Below are 21,033 nucleotides of genomic sequence, written 5' to 3'. Positions count from 1 at the left end.
AGTGTTTGACGATGCCTGTTTTTCTATACCTTGCCAACATTGTGCCATTAACCTTTTTTTTGATCTTTGTTAATTTAACTTAAATAGGTGTAAAATGGTAATTTAATAAGCATTTTTGAATTGTAAATGATGTGAGCATCTAAACCCACGATTAAAAGCCACTTGAGATAAAACAGTCAACACTTACTGTGTACTGTGCCGTGTGCCGGACATTATTTGCAAGGATTTACAGAGATCAAATTCCTTAATAGCTAAAACAAATCTATGGGCTAAGTACTATTACTGCCTCCAGTTTGCATATGCAGAAACACAGCCCAGTGAGGTCAAGCCATCAGGCCAAGTTTTCACAGAGAGTAAATGGTGGAACCAGAATCTGAATCCAGACAGGCTGGTTCCAGAGTTCTTGGCCTTAACCATGCTACTATGCTGCATTAAAGGGCTTTGTCATGGGCCCACGTAGGGAATAAATAAGGGCAGATGTGCTGCCCTAGAATGTGGATCAGGGAAGCCTGGCATCAGCGGAGGAGGGAGAGAAGGGAGACAATTATTTTTGCCAGCTAGTCTCTGATGACCTGGAGACCTGGGACAGGTATAAAGCAGACTGATAATAATAAAGACCCTTAAAATCAAACTAAACATTTCCAACTAATCATATTATAAACTGCCATTTAATAGAGAAGATCGCAGCAGTATTTGCTGTATTTCAAAGCCTCTCGAGGTGGTCTTTTGAGGTCACAAAGATCCCTGAGGGTGTCCTTCCTGGAAACCCCATCTCCTTGTCAGTGTCTGAGGGTGTTGCAGGCACAGCTGTGCCAGGATGGACCACCTGCTGTGGTTTGCCAACTTCTTCCGGGTGCACATAGTCCAGGCTGCATGTGGACAGCACCTGCTTCCTTAGACGACTTCAGAGTCATCCCTTTGCAACAGATAAGGTAGCTACAGGTCAGACCCTAACCCTGTGGGCTGCTCCGAGCTCCCTGCTTTCTTTTTCACTCTGAGTCGTCTCAGTTGGTCCCATCACCATGGCATCGAATGATGCTGTTCTGGACCCAGTGACCCGCCCCTACCCTGAAGACAGACTGCAACTCCAAAACTTTTACTCCTAAAGAGAGATGAGGTGGCCCCTGTGAGTGAAGGAGGGGCTGCAGGACTGCCTTGCTCTTCACACCTCATTCCCGGCACCTCCTTTCATGCAGTCTGGATCTCACGTTGTTCTTAGGGGCTGGCGATTCTTCCCTTACAGGGAGTGAAGGAGGCGGTCTGGGGTGTCAGGGATGGGCTCCTCCTCCTCAGTGACATGGCAGAGTGCATCTCAAACACCTGCCTCATGCCTTCCACTTATTGCCAATTCCTTTGAGAAGGAAGAAAATCAGCAGAACCTACTTCTCTACAGAGCCACTGGGGGGTGGGTATCAGTGTCATTATGCAAAACAAACCATGCTGAGCCCAAGCCAGGGCTTTACAGAGGGGTGTCAGAGAGGGCATCAAAACTTCAGCTGTGGAGCCTAAGAAGTAACAAATGGTAGGTGTTCTGAGATGCGAGGAACCACAATTTTAGTCAATGGGACAAATCCTGCCAGGTTGTAGGGTCAAAACATGGAGCCTATTTAGCAAATCAAAGGAAACAGTTTTAATGGTCCAATTCTCTGGATTATAGTGATGCATTGTGATGAGGCAAGAGGGAAATAAAGGGGTGTTTGAAGATGGAACATATGCAGATTGCACCCAGAGGCCTCTGAATGATGGGATGGTTTGGCCTGGTGAGGTCTCCTAATTTATGGCATTTGTAAGGGGATTATTCATTGGTGACCTCAGGGTAACTGGCAATGACCCCAGAGTGGGTTTTCCTTTTGGGAAGAATTCCAGATCCCTTTATTTCTTTTTGAGACAAATCTAAGAGTCTAGGTTTCACCAATACTCACACCCTCCCATTTGGTTTTTTTGGGGTTGCTTGTTCTTGAATTTTGCTTAGAGAAGAGATCTATTTATACTTTTCTGGGGTCTTCCTCCATTAGATCTCTCTCAGTCTTTTGGTCCCAACACTCTGGAAGGCCACTTACCCATAGCAGCTGATTGCCTTGGTCCCTTGGCTCTAACAAAAACCTCTGGATTTGAGGTCTATTTTAGACTCTTGATTTTTGAGTATAATTTTTCTATGTTGTCCTCTGTGCTCTATGTCTAAACATCTTCCTTTGCTGGAACACAAGGACCCTCAGATATTTTATTTCTTTTCATGTCAGCTTCTTGCCCAACAACTCAGCCTTCTGCGTTCCCCTGAGCAACTACACAGGCAGCACACAGGTCGTTCTAACTGGGGGTCATGATGGGTGGAAAGAGAGTGAATGGGCTTTGCAGACATGAGACAAAATCGAGTCCTTGCTAATTTATTTCTCTGTGAATCGGAAGATGGACTTTAGTTTCTTGATCTGCACACAGAGGCTTCCAAGAGCTACATCACAGGTAGTAAGGATTAAGTAGGAAAGAACACCACAGAATAGTGATTATACCTACATCCTCATAAATGTTACTTCTTGAACTTTTGTTTAGATATTCCTTGAGGTTTGGGCCCAGTTCCCTTTTCTGGATCAAACAAGGATTTTTAATTTTATTTTTTATTTTTTATTTTTATCAGCAGCTTCTCTCTAGGTACATCCTTGATCAGGACCATGGATCTTCTGTCTTTCACTAACCCCCATTGATCTATGGTTCTCATTAAAGTTAAAGATATGCTGAGATTTCTGGGGAACTGTTTTTTCCTGAAGGATAGGGGCCACTACATGTTCAAGAATCAGCACACTGCCTGAACTCAAGGGAATGTTCAGGAAACATGCACAACAAGTGAATGACTGAATTCGATTCTGACTAGTCAACCAAAACTTAGCTAGCACTAATGTTTTGGGATGCATTGATGTTTTAAAGATTCTCAAGAGGAATATGTAGTATAAAGGATAGAAGAAAAAAGAAAGGGACCTTGCAATAATCAATATCTGTAGATTTTCCAGTTTTATAAACTGGTGTTTTCTCTTCAAAGGAAATGCTGGGTGAGTCTAAGCACAGTGACAGATTCACTGTCCCTCATGCCACACAGATCAGTGACTGAAAGACTCAATCCTTGAGTGTGGCTACATCCACAGAGAGACTGACCCAGTCCAGAGACAGGTTATCTGGAAGTTGAATTAATTGCTGGTGATTATTGAGTAGAAATATACATCTTTGACCTTTCATCAACAGGCAACCTGATATCAAAGAGCAAGGGGCACTTCAAATTCATCAACATTCCTTTAATGAGGCAAAGAACTCTTAATGGTAAACTCAACAGCTGAGTAACAGGATGACGGTACAACAGGAGGTAGAGAATCAAGGCACTGAGGTCAAAGCATTGAGCCAACACCCACCTGGGATGGGGTATAAAAGGCCTAGCAGGGAAGGGGATTGTCACACTCAGTGGCTTGGCCTTCCCAGCTGCTCTGAAGCTCCTGTATTACCTCAGCCCAACACCATGACCTCCTGCTACATCAGCTCACCTTACTGTCTGGGCAGCACCCAGGTGCCCGAAGCCACAAATGTCTGCGGCTCCACCACTGACATTGGGGGCCAGCCAGGGGCAGAGGCCAAGGCCGCATCCCTGTGCCTCTCTGCCACCTGGGCACATGCGAACCGGGTGCGTGTGGGGGCAACCCCTCTGGGCCGACCCAGCCTCTGTGTGCCCCACAGCTGCCAAACTGCTTGCCCCTTGCCAGGGACCTGTGACATTCCCGGCAACATTGGAGTGTGTGAGAACTATGGGGAAGGCGCCCCGAATGGCCACGAGAAGGTGACCATGCAGTTCCTGAATGACCGCCTGGCCAACTACCTGGAGAAGGTGCGCCAGCTGGAGCGGGAGAACGCAGAGCTGGAGACCAAGATCCGAGAGTCAAGCAAATGCCATGAGTCCAGCGTGTGTCCAGACTACCAGTCCTACTTCCGGACCATCGAGGAGCTCCAGCAGAAGGTGAGGTCTGAAGTAGCCTGGGGTATGCTGGGTCTGAGGAAGGCAGAAGGGCATGACAGGCAAAAGGTCACTGAAGTCTCAAGTAGCTTTGTGTTCTTGGGTTCTTTTGAGCATGAGTTTAGATGCCACCCATAGAGCTAGAACCCAGAGTATGATGTTTTGTGTATGAACTGTCTTCCTGGTTTGCCTCAGATCCTGTGCAGCAAGGCCGAGAATACCAGGCTGATTATCCAAACTGACAATGCCAAGTTGGCTGCTGATGACTTTAGAATCAAGTAAGTAGAGCCAGAAGAGAGCTCAGAGTGACCCCTCTCTTCTGTTTTATTTCTAGGTGCCCTTCATGGTACTGGCCCAAAATAGGTGTTAGAAAGCAGTTACTGACTAGAAACTAGAAATGGTCCTTATATAGGATGAAAGAGAACAAAAGCATTGAAACAAAAGAGGACAAATCATCTAGATGGGTCAAGTCCTATGTCATATTCTCCCCACATCTAGAAGAAAAGAGGGTTTTGTGTTATAGCCAGAAACAAAATCAAATCAATGCAAGAATAAACATTCAGTGCATTGGTCGTTGATAGAGTCACTGACTCTTGGCCAAATTTATGAGTGGGAAGAATTGTCACTGTAGTGTCTTCGTATCAAGAATTGCAATTGAATGAATGAGAAAGACATACAGATCATCTGAAATAATTAATCCAAGGGGTAAACTAGAAAACCATAGGTCCAGAAGGCTTACTTTTAAGCCATTCTTTTTCCTAGCTAAATGACTCCTTTATAGCAGAATGAATACTGCATTGATTTGACCACTTAGGTTGAATCCATGTATTTACTATTAGCCAGGATATATAATCCTGGATAATCTACTATTCTTTCTGAGCTTCTGTTTTCCATTTACTAGCATCCAGTGAGCATAATGATATTTCTCCCAACAATGAGTTCTGTAGCTACACGATCCAACACAGTGGATGTTCATTAACCAAGGAAGTGAGGATCCAAGTTGGTGGGTACAGGGAGCGGATGAGAGGGACTGTCCTTGGCATCCTGCTGACCTTTCGTCTCCTGTCCTGGAAGGCATGAGAGTGAGCTGTCCCTACGCCAGGTGGTGGAGGCTGACATGTGTGGGATGCACAAGCTCCTGGATGACCTGAGCCTGGCCAAGGCCGACCTGGAGGCCCAGCAGGAGTCCCTGAAGGAGGAGATGCTCTGTCTCAAGAGCAACCATGAGCAGGTGTGGGCTTGGGGCTGCAGACTCATGGGGGAGGGCACTGGGCAGAGGAGGGAGCACCACCCATCCTGAGGCTCTAGGATAAGAACTCGGATGCCCACTTGGCATCAGGATGAGGGGCTGATCTGGGTGTGGGAGTCAGGCTGACTCTGTAGGATGTGGCAGAGGTGGAGGTTCCTTGTCTCTAAAGATTTGCCTTGTCAATTTCGGAAGGCATCCAAATGGACTCTTCCCAGTGGATCCTGGGCAAGATCTTTCACTTCGTGCACAAGTGGGGGATTGCCCCTCATGCTGCTTGTCAGAGGAGGGGTTCAGGTACCATCTGTTCTGTCCAAAGCCCTTTCTTTCCTCACTCGGGGTGTTGGTCCTTCTGTTCCTGCAGGAAGTGAGCATTCTGAGGGCCCAGCTGGGGGACAAGCTCCAGATTAAGCTGGACGCAGAGCCCACCGTGGACATGAGCAGGGTGCTGGAGGAGATGCGGTGCCACTACGAGGCCATGATGCAGACTGGCCGCAATGATGTGGAGCAGTGGTTCCAGGATCAGGTGAGGGTGCTGCCTTGGGGCAGGGAGGGCCCCCCTGCTTGCACCCTGGCAGCTGGGTGATGTGATGTCTCTGTGCACTTGTGCTTCAGTCTGAGAGCATCAGCAAGCATGACATGTCCTGCTCCGAGGAGCTGCTGTGCTGCCAGTCGGAGATCCTGGAGCTGAGGCGCACGGTGAACGCCCTGGAGGTGGAGCTTCAGGCCCAGCACAGCCTGGTATGGTCTTCTGCCCTCACCATGCTGTTGGTGCCACGGGCCATGGCCTGGCAGCAGTGTGTATTAGAAGTCCCACTAATCAGTTCCACTAATAGTCAGAACTCAGGGGTTGGGTCCTCTCTCCCTGGTGGAGATGCCTTGCCATCAAGGTTGGTTTGACCCCGAAAAATGGTTCCTTTAAAAAGTCAACTTCACTTCTTTTAGAATAAAGGATGGAAGTTCAGGCCCTCATTCCACTTCATGTCCGTGGGTGTCTACTTGGTCAGGTACTAGGAATACAGGGATGAACAGTTCCTCCAGGTAGAAGTTTTGTGAAAAGTCGTGGTGATATGGGCAGTGATTTCTCCAGAGTTCCGGGAATGTCCTATGACATGGTGAGGTTGGCCATGATTTCCACTGCTGAAATTTGGGACACCGAGGTGTCTTACCCAGTTATTTGCCACTACAGAAGGACTGCCTGCAGAACTCGCTGTGTGAGTCGGATGCGCGCTTCGGCACTGAGCTGGCCCAGATGCAGATCCTGATCAGCAACGTGGAGGAGCAGCTGTCTGAGATCCGGGCTGACCTGGAGCGGCAGAACCAGGAGTACCAGGTGCTGCTGGATGTCAAGGCCCGGCTGGAGTGCGAGATCAACACATACCGGAAACTTCTGGAGAGTGAGGATTGCAAGTATGTGTGATAGGGTCAATTTCTCACTAAGCCACATACCTGACTATAAGGCAATTCCTGACAGGTAACTGGCGTCGTTGTGGAAGGATATCTCAGCATGAAGAGCAAGTCTCCCTGTGCACACTGGCTTAGTGATGCATTCACCTCTTCTGGTGTATGTGGATTGCACTGCGGATTGACTGTTACATAAATGATAGCTAGTTCCAAAGCCAAGTCCCTCCTGAGGACTCTTGGACATGGAGAGACACAGATGGGACTGTAAGAGGAACTATTCATACAGATTTCATTATGCAGTGTGACTTGGTGGCAGACTTGTCCTTTGCCCTTTTTGGTCTTGCTTCTTCTGTGCATCACTGAGACATGTTTGTACTCCCCGTGTCTAACTCTTCCTCTCTCTCTCTCTCCCTGCAGACTCCCCATCAATCCCTGCTCTACAGCTGCCTCCTGTGTTCTTCATCCAAGCTGTGGCCCTTGCCCTCTTTCAGCCAGTGGCATCTGCGGTGAGAAGTGAGTCCGAAGGCCTGAGTGCTGGTGTAGGAGGTCAAGGCTGGTTGCACTCAGGCTAGGACTGCCTTCACCTGCTCATTAGTCTTCCTTCTAGGAAGACTGAACTCACTGGAGGCATTTTCACTGAATCAGAGTATAACAGAAACTTCTAAGCAGTAGTTCCTTATGTGTCCCCACACTGCACACCCCCATCCAAAGCTGTAATTGTCTTTCACTTAAGCTATTGTTTGTTCCTAGTACCCCTTCTGCAATTTACATTGTAGTCCAATGCTTCAGAGTCTCCTAATATGTAATTCGGTTCCTGTAGGAAACGATCAATAAACTTCCTTCCTGTACTAAGTGCTACACTTCTGGTGCTTGCAATGTATGTGGTGTGATAAAGAGCTCTGGTCCTCAAGACCTTGGGTGGTCATTGGCCCCAACATGTCTTGTCACTGCCAGGATCTCTCATTGGGCACTGGGGTCTTAGCCTCTGGATGAAGGCTCTTTGCTGACACTGGATTTGTACTTACCTTGCCCATCAATCTCTATGCGCTGGTGAAAGGAAGACATGTTGGTTGCCAAGGTTGAATTCCTTCAGAACAACTCAGAACTAACATGTCTCTGCCATGCTTTTGGTATCTTTAGCATCTTGGTATTTTGTCCAAGAGCAAAATCGCACAATTTAGAATTCTAATCTAGCCAAAGGGAGGTCATGCTGAGAACTGCGCTGGCCAGGTTGCCAAGTTTTTTTTTTTTCTCATTCAAATTGTCTTCTATGGGGAGGCACGGAATTACCACCTGCTCTCTTAGCTTGAATACTGGGGACAGTTGACTGGGTCCTGGTCATATTTTCCTCCTGAGAGATGTGTCCTTGTCTCCTCTCCTGTTGCCTTTGGAGTGCTCAAGGTGAGGAACACAGTAGGCATGAGTGCTCCAAAGGCATGAGTCTGCCTCTTGGACATGGCTCTGACCCAGGCCCAAGTGGGTCACAGCCAGACACGGTGGAAGAGCACCTAAGAGATTATGCGCCTCCTTTGCTGTGCTAGTCAATTTTGCTTCTGGCATGTGCTGGGCATGCCTAGAAGAATGACACTCTCAGGTTTCATCTCACCTGTGGAACTTGGTCCCAGTATCAGTGCAAATGCAGATCTTGTACTGAGTAGCATAGTATGGTGGGAAGGTCACTTGCTCTGGAGTTGGGCAGATCTGGGCTCAAATTCCACCCTTCGTGTCACCAGTTAAGTGAAGTTGGCCAGGCCACGATGCTCTCTTGAGACTTTTTCTTCAGTTAGAGAAATTCTATTTCCCCTTCACTGTTGCTGAGAGATAATCCATACGATGCTCCAGAGAAGGTGGATATTGGTTTATGAGGCTCCCTGGGAATTGGCAGGGATAATCTTTCCCTCTTAGAAGGAAAGAGGGACTAAGGAGGTGGTAGCAGAACCCATTAACAGTATCCGGGGCCATGTATTTCTGAGTTGATGGCCTGGAAGTTTGACCAACCTCCTTGTCCACTTATAAGGAATAATGAAAAAAATGAAAAACAATCACTCTGTTATTGGAGCTTAGTTTTGCACTCTAAGTGCCTAACCAACATTAAAAAACAGCATTCTTTGGGGGCTCAGAGGACAAAATTGTCCAAATGTCCAATGGGCTCTTGTAGGCTTTTGGCTATTGGGTGTGGCAGGAAAGGCTATTAAGATTGGGGGGGTGTGTGCCACAGGCTAGGGAGGATGGCAGGTGGCTCTCCAGCCTGGCCCAGGGCACCTGGATGCTGTGGTTTTACCTCCATCTATAATCATGGCCTGAGGGCTCAGGGTGCCCTCTGGTGCCCAAACCTAAGTACTCACAGAGTGACTCTCCCATCTGCACCTTCGCCTTGGCAATCTGGCCTTCCTACATCTCGCTGTCCTCACTCACAGATTGGACTGATAGCCTAGATGCAGTATCAGGCTTTGCTGTGATCACAATAATTTCAACCAGGTTGATTGATTCTTTTTCTTCCCCTGAGACTTTGGCTTGGGACCAGTCCCAGTTTTGAGCCACCTCATAAGTCCTGAGTCTACTGGTCTTCTTATTACCACCCCTGCACTACCAGTGTGCTGATTTGTAATATTTTCTTCTAGGCTTCACATAATGACATCCAGCAGGACTCTGCACTCATTGTCTGTTTTGCTTTTTTTTTTTTAATTTTTAAAAAATATTTTTATTTATTTCTAGGAGAGACAGAGACAGCGTGAGCAGGGGAGGGTCAGAGAGAGAGGGAGATACAGACTCTGAAATAGGCTCCAGGCTCTGAGCTGGCAGTCAGCACAGAGCCCGACGCGGGGCTCGAACCCACGAACCGCGAGATCATGACCTAAGCGAAAGTCGGACGCTTAACCGACTAAGCCACCCAGGTGCCCCTGCTTTTTTCACTCAAATGCCATTTCTCCCAAATACTAGGAAAGTGGAAGGAGTAAGGGTGGCTGGCTGCCATCCTCAGGGGCAGATGCTGCCATCACTGAGCGAGCTTTGGGGAAGGGCCCACACTTCTGCTTCCATTGTTTACGCCTGGAAGCCAAGAATATTGAGACGGAATTCTGGGCTTTCCTGAACAGGAGTATTTTTTATTTAGGTACCCATTTTCGTGTGTTGGGGTCCATGATGGATACCTAAGGCTACACCTCGCCACACCCACATCATCCTCCCTACAAAGAACAAAATCAAACTCACCCCTTCTGATGGCCACTTATACTCATCTTCACAAGTTCATCTTATTGATTCATTTCTTTGTCTTTCTCCACCTAATTTAGTGCTTCTCAACTTTTTTTCTCATCCATGCCTTCTCATTTGACACGTATTTAAAAAAAAATCCCTCACTTCGGGGTGCCTGGATGGCTCAGGTGGTTAAGCTTCAGACTTCTGCTCAGGTCATGACCTCGTGGCTCGTAAGTTTGAGCCCCACACTGGGCTCTCTGCTGTTAGTGCAGAGCCTGCTTTAGATTCTCTGTCTCCTTCTCTCCCTGCCCCTCCTCCACTTGTATTCTCTCTCTCTCTCTCTCTCTCTCTCTCAAAAATAAACATTTAAAGCAGAAATCCCTCACTTCTCACTTAATGTTGTTTTAGCTTTCAAAAATATAAATACTAAAAAAAAAATAAATACTGAGCTCAATCATGGCTAAAAGACAGCTCATTTAGAATACAGTTTGTATTTATTTTTAAATGACACTCCCTCTAGCCAAATTATCTTCCTTGACACCTCCCTTCTGGTGGGGGGGGGGGAAGAGGGGGAAGGAGGGGACGCTCCCTTTGAGAATTGCTGCCCTGTTCAGGTATGAGCCTCTGGGCTAACTCAACAACAGCCCTACCTGCTTGCCAGACGTAAGAAGAAATCTTAGCTGCTCAGGAGAGTTTCTCAACGGGTTCAAGCAATTCAGGCCTTTCTCTCCAACCTCCTGGTGGGCAGTCCCACTTGGGTGTATTTCACATTCTCCGAACTTTAATTCAGACTCTCCCCCTTGAGCCTGCTCTTTGCCTTGACTTCCCAGCTTCCTTTCCCAACACATCATTGTCCCAGGAACCCAGGGACCTCAAGAGCACTTTTGGGGTCCCTCCTTCCTTTGACACTCATATACAGCAAATCATTCAGCCTCATGGAGTCTTTTGGCAGGGTTCTCTTGTAACACCTCTGCCTCCCATCCCTTCCTTTCTGTCGGCACTACTTGGGGTGGGATTTGGATTCCATCACACGCTGCCGAGGGTCTCCTAAGAGTCTCCTCCTCTTCTGTCTGCCCCGCCTTTTCTGTGCCACGTTTATCCTGCACACACCCTCAGCCTTTCTTTCACTCTCTTGCTTACTAGTTCCTGAGTGTGTATTACATGCGAGGCGCTGCAGTACGTATTAGAGAGCACACAGATGGAGACTCAGCGGTCCCATCCCAGGGGTGCCTAATGGGCACTACTTTCCCTAAACTGCTACTTTGGTCATGTCTCTTGTCTGCCCAAAACTTTCCAGAGGACTGTGTTCTGTTCCCTGCTATATTTCCAGCTCTTTGGACGAGGGTGCATCCCAGGGGAGCGGGGGGGGGGGGGTTGGGACGGGACGCGGGACCTGTTTGTTAGATGAAAAGAGTGCATGGAACAGGGGTCTGGACTCCTGGCTAGGAGCTTGAGCGTCTGGCTAATCTGAGCTAATGTTTCACGGACTCCCTCTTCTAGTTTTGTGAGCTCAGACAGCACACAGTTTTGTGTGCTCTGAGCTTTTTCTTATTCTACAGTGGGATATTGGTAACTACTTTTCAGTGTGGTTGAAAGGATTAAAGCACGTGGTACAATACTGGGTAGCACGTAGTAGGTGGTCAAATGTGATAGTGTGTATCAATTCTGGATATACAGTTGTGTGTGTGTGTGTGTGTGTGTGAGAGAGAGAGAGAGAGAGAGAGAGAGAGAGAGAGAGAGAGAGAGAAAGAGAGGGAGGAAATCCTGTGTAAGTGCCAAGCCAGACTCCCAGCACCTAGTAAGGTTAATAAGTATCATTTCACTTGACCTTCATCTATCCCCTACATTGTTTCATGCTGGCAGGCTTCTCACCCACTGGCTTAACAAACACTGTATGGGTTTCCCCTTTGGCCCCTCCCTTCTCCTATCTTAGATGTTCTTATAAAACAAACCTCTATGAAGAAGGGTAGACTAGGAAGAAAACAAACAGAACTTGCTTATCATATTGAGGAAAACACACACTCACAGATTTCCAATGTGTCCAAACATCGGCCCCTCCCGATCAAATACCATTTTGCTACGTTGTGCTTCATTCACATAGGATGACAGCCACTGGAGGCTCTTCTCCTTCCCGGAGAGCAGAGGTCCTGTTTGCAAACTGTGCTCCCCAAAGTCAGTATCACCTGGGAACTTGTTAGCAGTGCAGGCTCTTGGGCCTGGCTCCAAACCTACTGAATCAGAAACTCTGGCACGGAGCCTGGCAATCTGCATTTTTGCAAGCCCGCCGGTTGATTCTAATGTGGCCTCAAATTTGAGAATCACCTGTGCAGAAGTTACAAAAATATAAGGAGACCACATTTTTAGCATAAATGAGCCCACATTTCACTTTTATAAGCTTCAACATGCGGTTTGACTCTCGAGATGTGCATTTTTGTGTCATTTGAGGTGGTTTCTTTTCAGGCGGGGCTCTGTTGGCTGCACACCCACATTCCTAAGCTTGTACCCCCTGCTTCTTCGGGGCCCACTACGCATGTCTTTGCTTCTGAGTGTGTGCCTGTGCATATCTTTTATTTTTTTCTAGAAAATTCTCTCTCCGTCTTTTGCCCGTCCAAATCTTATCTATCTTTCAAGAGATAAAGTCTCTTTGATGTCCGCCCCTCACCCCAGCTCTTTCTGTGACTCCTCTTTCTTCTGAGTGATGTGACCTATTTCTCCTTCTGCTCTGTGCTTTTTTGCAGACGTGGGAATTTCTCTGATTCATCCCTACAATCCTTATGGTGCTTTGAGAGGGCTTTGAATATTGGAGCGAATATGAATATTGGATCACTTGGAGTGGCTCAGTGGGACAAGTTCACTGATGGTGGGAAACCCTGCCTTGGTGAATACTGCCCATATCTCCACATAGAGTAGTTATGGGGGAGTGTCCTCATGGGTCTCACTGATTATATATGGGACCAGCTGATGGCTGGGGTGGGTATCATGGTTGAAGAGTTGGTGGCACCAGCATACTCACACAAAAGTCCTGGCAAGAAGGTTTGCTGGGCCATCTGCTGGTAGACTCTTAATTCCAGCTTATCCGAAATTCCATTCTAGGGCCCTCACTTAAGAGTGGTAGAGACTCCATGGAATGTATATACAGAGGAATGTATTCAGGATGTTGAGGGCAATTAGAGCCATTTGTCATGAAGAGCTGAAGGTCTACCATTGTGTCAGAATGATTGGATTTATCCTGTATGGGACCCCATGGGTAGAGCTAGAAAGTAAATTAGCTAAAGGACAAACTCTGACTTACTTGCTAACATACCACCAGCATCCAGCATCAGCGCCTGTCTGGCACAAAATGCGTACTCACTCACTATTTGTTGAATGAAGGAAGGAAGAAAGAAATGAAAGCAATGGACATAAATAGCATGGAGGTAGATAGTTTTCTGCATAGTCTTTCTAATAGTCCCATATATTTTAAGCCCCTGAAGACAAAGCTGGCCACTATTTATCTCTTGACCCCAGCGTCTTGCACAAAGCCTGGGAAACTGTAAGCCACGGGGGCCCAGTTGGCAAATGATGGGATGGGCCTTCTGGAGAGTGGTGGACTGGATGCTGAGTTGGAAGGTTATCAGAAGGGATTTAATGCCAAAGGGCCTTAGACTAGAGGACTTTGAGACCCTTTTTGGCTCAGACTAAAGGACTTTAAGACCCCTTTTGGCTTAGATTCTATGTTTTAGAGCCACCTAAAACACATACTGATGCCTCAAGGGCCCTCCTGGTGAATTCATTTATCTTAGAAATGGGGTCAAGGCGTCTTCGTTAGCATAGCCTGGAAGCTGGCAGGCTGCCCTTTTCCAGCGCTTACTGAAAAACCGGCCACTGGCTTATTTGTTTAAGAATAGAGGAGGCCATAAAGCTTCTGATGCTCTGAGTGTGTCTGAAGATTAAGGAAATTTAAATTTATTCTAGAGTCTGCTAAGTAATGGACAGTCAAGGTACGTGTATTTCTTTGAAATGCACGAAGTTTCAAAAGATGAAAGATCAAAGTTCTTGAGTGTGTATCTTAAACAAGGTGAAGAGGGAGTCAGTCGGTGGGATGACCAGTGTCTTACAAGGGAAGATGCCAGAAAGGAGGGGGAGGTGCCTGAGAACAGACACCATAAAGTGCTAATCACTGCCCGCTTTAATTAGCCTATAGACTCTAATACACAAAAACATAATTTTATTTCTTGGGAATCACAGATTATCCCGTTTCATTCATGAATTTTTCCCCCACTTCCCAAACTACTTATCTGTTTCACACTTGCACAGGAAAAGTCTTAATTGACCAAATCAGTTTGATAGGTTGTATTTTCATTTTAATTCTGCTTAAAATACTTTAATTTCTCATTTGATGTCTCCCTTGACCCAGGGGTAATTAAAAAGTGCCTACTCAGTTTCCAAACACCAAAATCAATTTGGAAGTTAGGTTTCTCTTTCATCGTTCTGGCCCAGTGGTGTTCTTTATACAGGAAACTTTCATCTCTTTTCTGTTATATTGCTTCAAAAGGAACCTGGATATTTATTTTTCCTCACATTTGAAGAGAGTCAGCTTCCAGGGGGCATATTCCTACCTTTGATTTACCTTTACCTGAAGACTATATATGGGATGGTCCTGGCATTCAAGGCTTCCCACAACCTGAACTAAATGTAATTTTCCAGCGCTGGCAAATGTGTCTTTGTTATAAGCGTCAGCATAGCTAGACTGTTTTTCATTTCCTAGACACGTTCAATTCTATTCATTTTGGTCTCTATGAGATGCTTTCTCCCCCAACCCCTCCCGGAAACCATCATCCAAAACATATTTTAAATGCTCCCTGTTCCATTAAGTCTTTTTCTGGTCACTCAGTGTGCTCTCTTCTTAAAATCTATGCAATTTTTTTTCTTAACATCTTCTCTTATTAAGGCCATTTGCTTTCTTATTCCCCTTACTAACAATCTAACCCCTTCCCTCCAAGCAGGCTAAGCCATGTCCCACTTGGACACTCCATACACATACCCTGAAACAATCTAATTGTGATTTGATTTTCTTTCCTCAATGTGCCTGATTACTATCATAGACTTTGCCAGGATGGGAATGTTTGGAGGCAGGAAGAGAATATAGAGTGGGGGAGATTTGGGGGGCTCTTGGGAGTCTCTATGTCTTGATGATCTCACAGACGTAAGCTGACTGAGGGGAAAGGAACATAAACCATGGAACATGGGCCACTTGGAGGAGACTTCATTTTCTCTGTGTTCTAAGACCCTGCAGTGAGGGGAAGCTTCCTGTGTGGGTGAAGGCCTCTTTCATGAGCTCATTAACTCTTTATGAGAGACAAAATCACTGACTAATAGAGTGATTGTATGAGAATCAACATAAATATTAATGAGGAAAATGCCTATTTTCTTGCACCAACACCCACTGCAGGCCTATATAAGGTCTGGAGGAGAAAGAGAGCTTCATTTTTAAAGCAAATCCTACTGTGGGCGAAGCATGAGTCTGGCCTGTAGCACCATGACTTCTAATCATTGTAGTTCTCTCCTCAGTGGACAGGTTTCAGAGCCCTCGACTGCCCCCCTGTGCCTGTCGGCCACTCTAGCACACGCCAAGCGGGTGCGTGTGGGGGCAACCCCTCTGGGCCGACCCAGCCTCTGTGTGCCCCACAGCTGCCAAACTGCTTGCCCCTTGCCAGGGACCCGTGACATTCCCGGCAACATTGGAGTGTGTGAGAACTATGGGGAAGGCGCCCCGAACGGCCATGAGAAGGAGACCATGCAGTTCCTGAATGACCGTCTGGCCAACTACCTGGAGAAGGTGCGCCAGCTGGAGCGGGAGAACGCAGAGCTGGAGACCAAGATCCGAGAGTCGAGCAAATGCCACGAGTCCAGCATGTGTCCAGACTACCAGTCCTACTTCTGGACCATCGAGGAGCTCCAGCAGAAGGTGAGGTCTGTGGTGCTCCAGATTAGGGGCTGCTAAACTATGGCCCCATTTGGCCTACTGACTGATTTTGTAAATAAAGTTTTATTGGTACATGGCCATGCTCATTCATTAATGTATTGCATACAGCTGCTTTTGTGCTATAATGGCAGAGTTGTGACAGAGATACATGGCCTTCAAAGCCTTAAATATTTACTGTCTGGCTCTTTACAGAAAAAGATTACTGATACTTGCATGGAATTTTCAGGGCACAGACTGATAGTGGAAATAGTCACAGGTGAAACTTTTCTTTCTTTCTTTCTTTCTTTCTTTCTTTCTTTCTTTCTTTCTTTCTTTCTTCCTTCCTTCCTTCCTTCCTTCCTTCCTTCCTTCCTTCCTTCCTTCCTTCCTTCCTTCCTCCCTCCCTCCCTCCTTCCCTTCCTTCCCTCCTTCCTTCCTTCCTTCCTTCCTTCCTTCTGATTGTGTGAAGAGAATCTCTTGAGTGGAGATGAATGAGAGCGTGTAAAAGAGGAGATGTGGGTTTTGACTCTCCAGGATTCTGAGTTTATGTTTACTTAGTGTCAGTACTTAGAAATCTAGCATTGTAGTTGCAAAAACAGTGCAATGTAATTTCTGGCACAGTACAAGGTAGCATGTTCTAATGTCCGTTATGAGCCAGTTTATGGCCATTCAGTAGCATTGGCCTCTTCTGTATATCTGATATCCCCTTTGTAAATCAATTCAACGCTTCTTAAGAGCCTACATCTTAGTTCTGGAGATAGAAAGACAAAGAATGTCAGAATGGGGGCCAAAAAACTTGGCTAGATTCACAGAAGACCTTTGGGGAAGTTGACCAACCAACATAAGGGACTTCTTATTAAGAACAAGTCCCCCTGTTCACCCAGGGAACAGGGTTCAACTTCAGCTCAGGTCATGATCTTGCAGTTTATGGGTTCAATCCCTGAGTTGGGTTCTGTGCTAACAGCTCAGAGCCTGGAGCTTGCTTCGGATTTTGTGTCTCCCTCTCTCTTTGCCCTTCTTTTGTTCATGTTCTCTCTCTCTCAAAAAAAAATATTAAAAAAATTATGCATATAAAAAAAGAATGAGTCCCCCTATGTCTAAACCTTTCATATCTAGCCCATTGTTCTGTGGCCTAGATTTCAGATATTGTTTATATCGGGGGAAGCATCACAGCTGGTGAAATAATATTAAGTCTCTGTTATATGTTCGGTTTGCTACTCCTTTCTATCTCCCAGTTCCTCTGGCCGTCCGCCTTCAGTCTTTGCCAAGCATCTTCTTGCACACCGCCCCCTATCCTGCACCACGCCAGCATCTCTTACATGTTTGGGAGTTTGTGTTGTCCAAACGGGATGCTGTGAACCTTGGCCAATGGAACTTCTTTTGACCTGAGGCCATCGATAGTTCTGGAGATAGTGAATTACTGAGCCTGCTTTCTTTCCCCAGATCTTGTGCATCAAATCCGAGAACAACAGGCTGGTTGTGCAAATAGACAATGCCAAGCTGGCTGCAGATGACTTCAGGACCAAGTGAGTTGGGGCAGGGCAGGCAGAAGGAGGAGCCAGGTGCCTACCCTGACTTCTTCGGTCCTGTGATGCACTTGGGATCAGAGGTGTCATTGACCAAGATCCCAGACTGACAGTTACAGCAGGAGAAAGCACAGAGCCTTATGCCCCAGACTTTGGACGAACACCCACCCTACCCCTCGACTGTTTCTCTTCTCCAGTTCACAATGCGGTTGAGAACGCACCATCCACTTGGTGCTATTGTTCCAAGAACCTGGAGAGGCAGACGGGGCAGGGGTGGCTTTGTCTTTGTGAGGATACAGAAGCTCAGGGCTCGGAGGCGACCTGCCTGAAGTCACGTGGGTGGCTCCTGAGCGCTAGAATTTGTCAGCACTAGTAACTCATGACAGAAACCATGCTCCGGTCTATGGGGGGGGGGGACATGTGAAGGTCAGAAGGTCTATGCCACCTGAGAGGGTCCAACCTGGGAACGGAAGAGGCATTGCATTTTATTGTCTTTTTTTCAGGGCTCTGTAGAAGTCTCACTCCTCTGGAGCTAAAGAGAGCCATTTCCATCCTCCTCCTCTGGCACTTGACTTCTAATCCGAGAGAGAACCCAGGTTCTGTCTCAGTAGGGGACGTGGAAGAGGAGGGTCTGCAGGGGTCACCTGGCGTGACAATTGTGTGGTGACTCGGCTGCCCCCCCCGCCTTGGCCATCAGCCCACCCTGGCCCCCTCAGTACTGCCCACTCTGCCTGGCTTGTCTTAGGTGCTCAGGGTCACATGCGTGGGGAACACCCATTGCCGTCTGGGCTGGGGGTGTGCCACATAGGAAATGCCAACTGGCAGTCAGACTGCAGAGGGACAGCCTGTGGAGTGGCTGCCAGTGTCCCGGGGTCCCTCCGCTCTCTAACCTCCATTCCTGTGTGTGCCCTGCTATAGGTACCAGGCGGAGCACTCACTCCGCCAGCTGGGGGAGGCCGACATCTGCGGCCTGCGCAGGGCCCTGGACGACCTCACCCTCGCCAAGTGCGACCTGGAGGCGCAGCTGGAGTCCCTGAAGGAGGAGCTGCTCTGTCTGAAGAAGAACCACGAACAGGTGCATGGCCTTTAGTGTGAGACTTTCTGGGGGTGAAGTCGCGCTCATTTGGGGGAAGAAATGAAGCTCTTCGTCCTGCTCAGGAGGGAAGGTCAGCAGGCTCTGCCTCGTGGTTAAGCCTCACGAGCTACGGAGGTGAGCTCCTGCTTTAGTGCAAGCCCGCTCTTCGTCTGCAGCCCCTGCAAGTTGCGGGGCTGGTCCAGGCGGTGACTCTCCCTCGGGGGAGCACAGGAAAATCACTGCGGGGGGGCAGGAAGTGGGAGACGAGGCTTCGGGTGGAGGGCAGCGGGGGCCCCCACGAATGGGATGTCCTCTTCCTGTGCCCACAGGAAGTCCACACCCTCAGGGCCCAGCTGGGGGACAAGCTCCAGATTAAGTTGGACGCAGAGCCCACCGTGGACATGAGCGGGGTGCTGGAGGAGATGCGGTGCCACTACGAGGCCATGATGCAGACTGGCCGCAATGATGTGGAGCAGTGGTTCCAGGATCAGGTGAGGGCGCCGCCTCGGGGCAGGGAGGGCCCCCCGGCTTGCACCCTGGCAGCGGGGTGATGTGATGTCTCTGTGCACTTGTGCTTCAGTCTGAGAGCATCAGCAAGCAGGACATGTCCTGCTCCGAGGAGCTGCGGTGCTGCCAGTCGGAGATCCTGGAGCTGAGGCGCACGGTGAACGCCCTGGAGGTGGAGCTTCAGGCCCAGCACGCGCTGGTGAGCCCCTCCGCCTGCCCGGAAACCCTCTTGGCTTCCATCCCAAGGGCACTTCCGGTTCAGGACCTGCCTCCCTTAAATGCAGACGAGGACGTAGCTCAAACTTTGACTTTCTCGTAGATGTGGAGGTTGAGGGAATGAACGTTCCTTCGGGTGAGGGATGTTCTGGAAACTTCTCCTGGGGTCGACAGTGAAGAGCAATAGCGCGTTGTTACTTCTTGCAGCTCAGGACTACTCACAGGACCCAGAGTGTTCTCTGGGCCTGGGCAATGCCTTGGGGTGTCACGATCTTACTGAAGAGGCTGAGGGCTGCATTCCGTGATTTCCCACCTGCTTCCCCCTCTCGTATTACAGAAGGACTGTCTGCAGAACTCGCTGTGTGAGTCGGATGCGCGCTTCGGCACCGAGCTGGCCCAGATGCAGATCCTGATCAGCAACGTGGAGGAGCAGCTGTCTGAGATCCGGGCTGACCTGGAGCGGCAGAACCAGGAGTACCAGGTGCTGCTGGACGTCAAGGCCCGGCTGGAGTGTGAGATCAACACGTACCGGAAACTTCTGGAGAGTGAGGATTGCAAGTACGTGCCCTGACGTTCTGCCAGTGTCATGTGTGAAAGCAGGGCCCTCTTATGGGAATGATTTGAAAGGAGGGTGGCATTGCAGCCCACATCTCTGGGACAGACTTGGTACCGGTAAGCCTGGTGAGCTGCCCGGCCGTGGAGGAGAGCCTGTGGGAACTTTATTGGCTCATGCCTTCCATTTTGTTGACCACATTCCCAGATGCCAGTCACTGCCGTGGGGGAGCAGGCAGGGGAGAGGTACTGAAATACTGAAGAGCTCAGTGCATTTAGGTTTTGCTAAACTCTCTGGAAGAGGTATTCCGGCAACAGGGATTCTTCATATTCAACATTAAAAAAATATTGCTAAGGGCATTTGCAGCCACTGCCTCATTTGGTCCTTCCATTGCACGGTTCCTTCCATTGCACGGTGAAAAAGGAAAAGTGGATAGTACACACCCCTTTAAGCAATAAAGAACAAGGCTACAGGCTGGGTGTGAATCTGGAGGGCAGCTGGCGCCCGGCCTGCTCTCGCCCGGGCAGCCTTTCTGCCTTTCTCCACCGTGTTCTTCGCCTGTGGCAGGAAGCGCTGGTTTTGCACAAGGCACCCTGAGCTGGGGTCCCAGCTCTGGGATGGACTCCGCCCACATCACCACCCCCTCGCTAGGCCTAGTGGGACCTCTGAGGTCTAAAATCCCCTTTTGTGTGTGATTGTATAAAGTGTACGCTTTTTGTCTTTCATGCACTTCTCACGCCAACGTTTGAAATGTTTGAAACATCTTTTCTTTCTCCGCAGGCTCCCTTGCAACCCTTGTGCAACTTCTACCTCCGGCACCCCCTGCCGGGCCCCTGCGGCCTGTGGGCCCTGCTCTCCCTGCCTTCCCGGGCCTCCTCCTCCTCGGGCCTCCTGTGCCTCCCGCTCCTTGCCTCGATGCTGACGTCGCCTCAGCTTGAGGGATCGGGAGATGGGGAATGTCTGCAGCCCCGTGGGCCCGACTCTGCGGGCCTGCCCCCCACCCCCCACCCCCAGGCCTTGCCCCCTCACGCTCCACCCCTCCCCATGCCAGGCAGCGCCTCTGTCTGGTCCAGTGGCTCAGCACTGCCCTTGGATTTGTGCTGCTTCTCTTCTCTCTTCTGTTGCCTCACAGTCTGAGATGCGGTAGGTAACTCTGTTTTCATTTTGCTAATAAACTTCAGTTCCGCAGAGCCTAGGGCCTGTGGTCCGTATCTCCACGCTGTGCCAAGAGTGTTCCTGAGGTCTCCTGGAGCCTGCTGTTCCCGGGAAGCAGGGGTGGGGGATCTTCCTCATCACAGGGGCTCTGGGAGATGGCAACTCCAGTTAAAAACAGGACTGCAGCAAAATGGCTCAGTTGAGAGACACCCGGCTGTATCTGA

General features: G+C 48.7%; 2 protein-coding genes across 2 annotated transcripts; both read left to right on the top strand.

Moving 5' to 3' along the window:
• The first annotated feature begins 3,499 nt into the window (after positions 1-3,499).
• LOC120248401 (keratin, type I cuticular Ha8-like) lies at positions 3,500-7,155 on the top strand. The gene is made up of 7 exons (XM_039256740.1): positions 3,500-3,991; positions 4,184-4,266; positions 5,063-5,219; positions 5,599-5,760; positions 5,850-5,975; positions 6,424-6,644; positions 7,056-7,155. Exons 1-7 carry the CDS (start codon positions 3,500-3,502, stop codon positions 7,153-7,155), a joined length of 1,341 nt encoding a protein of 446 aa, XP_039112671.1.
• An 8,196-nt stretch (positions 7,156-15,351) lies between these two features.
• On the top strand, positions 15,352-20,576 carry LOC120248400 (keratin, type I cuticular Ha8-like). The gene is made up of 7 exons (XM_039256739.1): positions 15,352-15,780; positions 17,221-17,303; positions 18,222-18,378; positions 18,708-18,869; positions 18,959-19,084; positions 19,439-19,659; positions 20,435-20,576. The coding sequence occupies exons 1-7, from the start codon at positions 15,352-15,354 to the stop codon at positions 20,574-20,576; spliced, it is 1,320 nt and encodes a 439-aa protein (XP_039112670.1).
• The last annotated feature ends 457 nt before the right edge of the window (positions 20,577-21,033 follow it).

The sequence above is a fragment of the Hyaena hyaena genome, unplaced genomic scaffold (genome assembly GCF_003009895.1).
Source record: "Hyaena hyaena isolate Hyena2069 unplaced genomic scaffold, ASM300989v1 scaffold_589, whole genome shotgun sequence".
In the NCBI taxonomy this organism is placed as follows: Eukaryota; Metazoa; Chordata; class Mammalia; order Carnivora; family Hyaenidae; genus Hyaena; species Hyaena hyaena.
The sequence above is the reverse complement of the archived record's forward strand: the minus strand, read 5'-3'. Positions and strand labels throughout refer to the sequence as shown.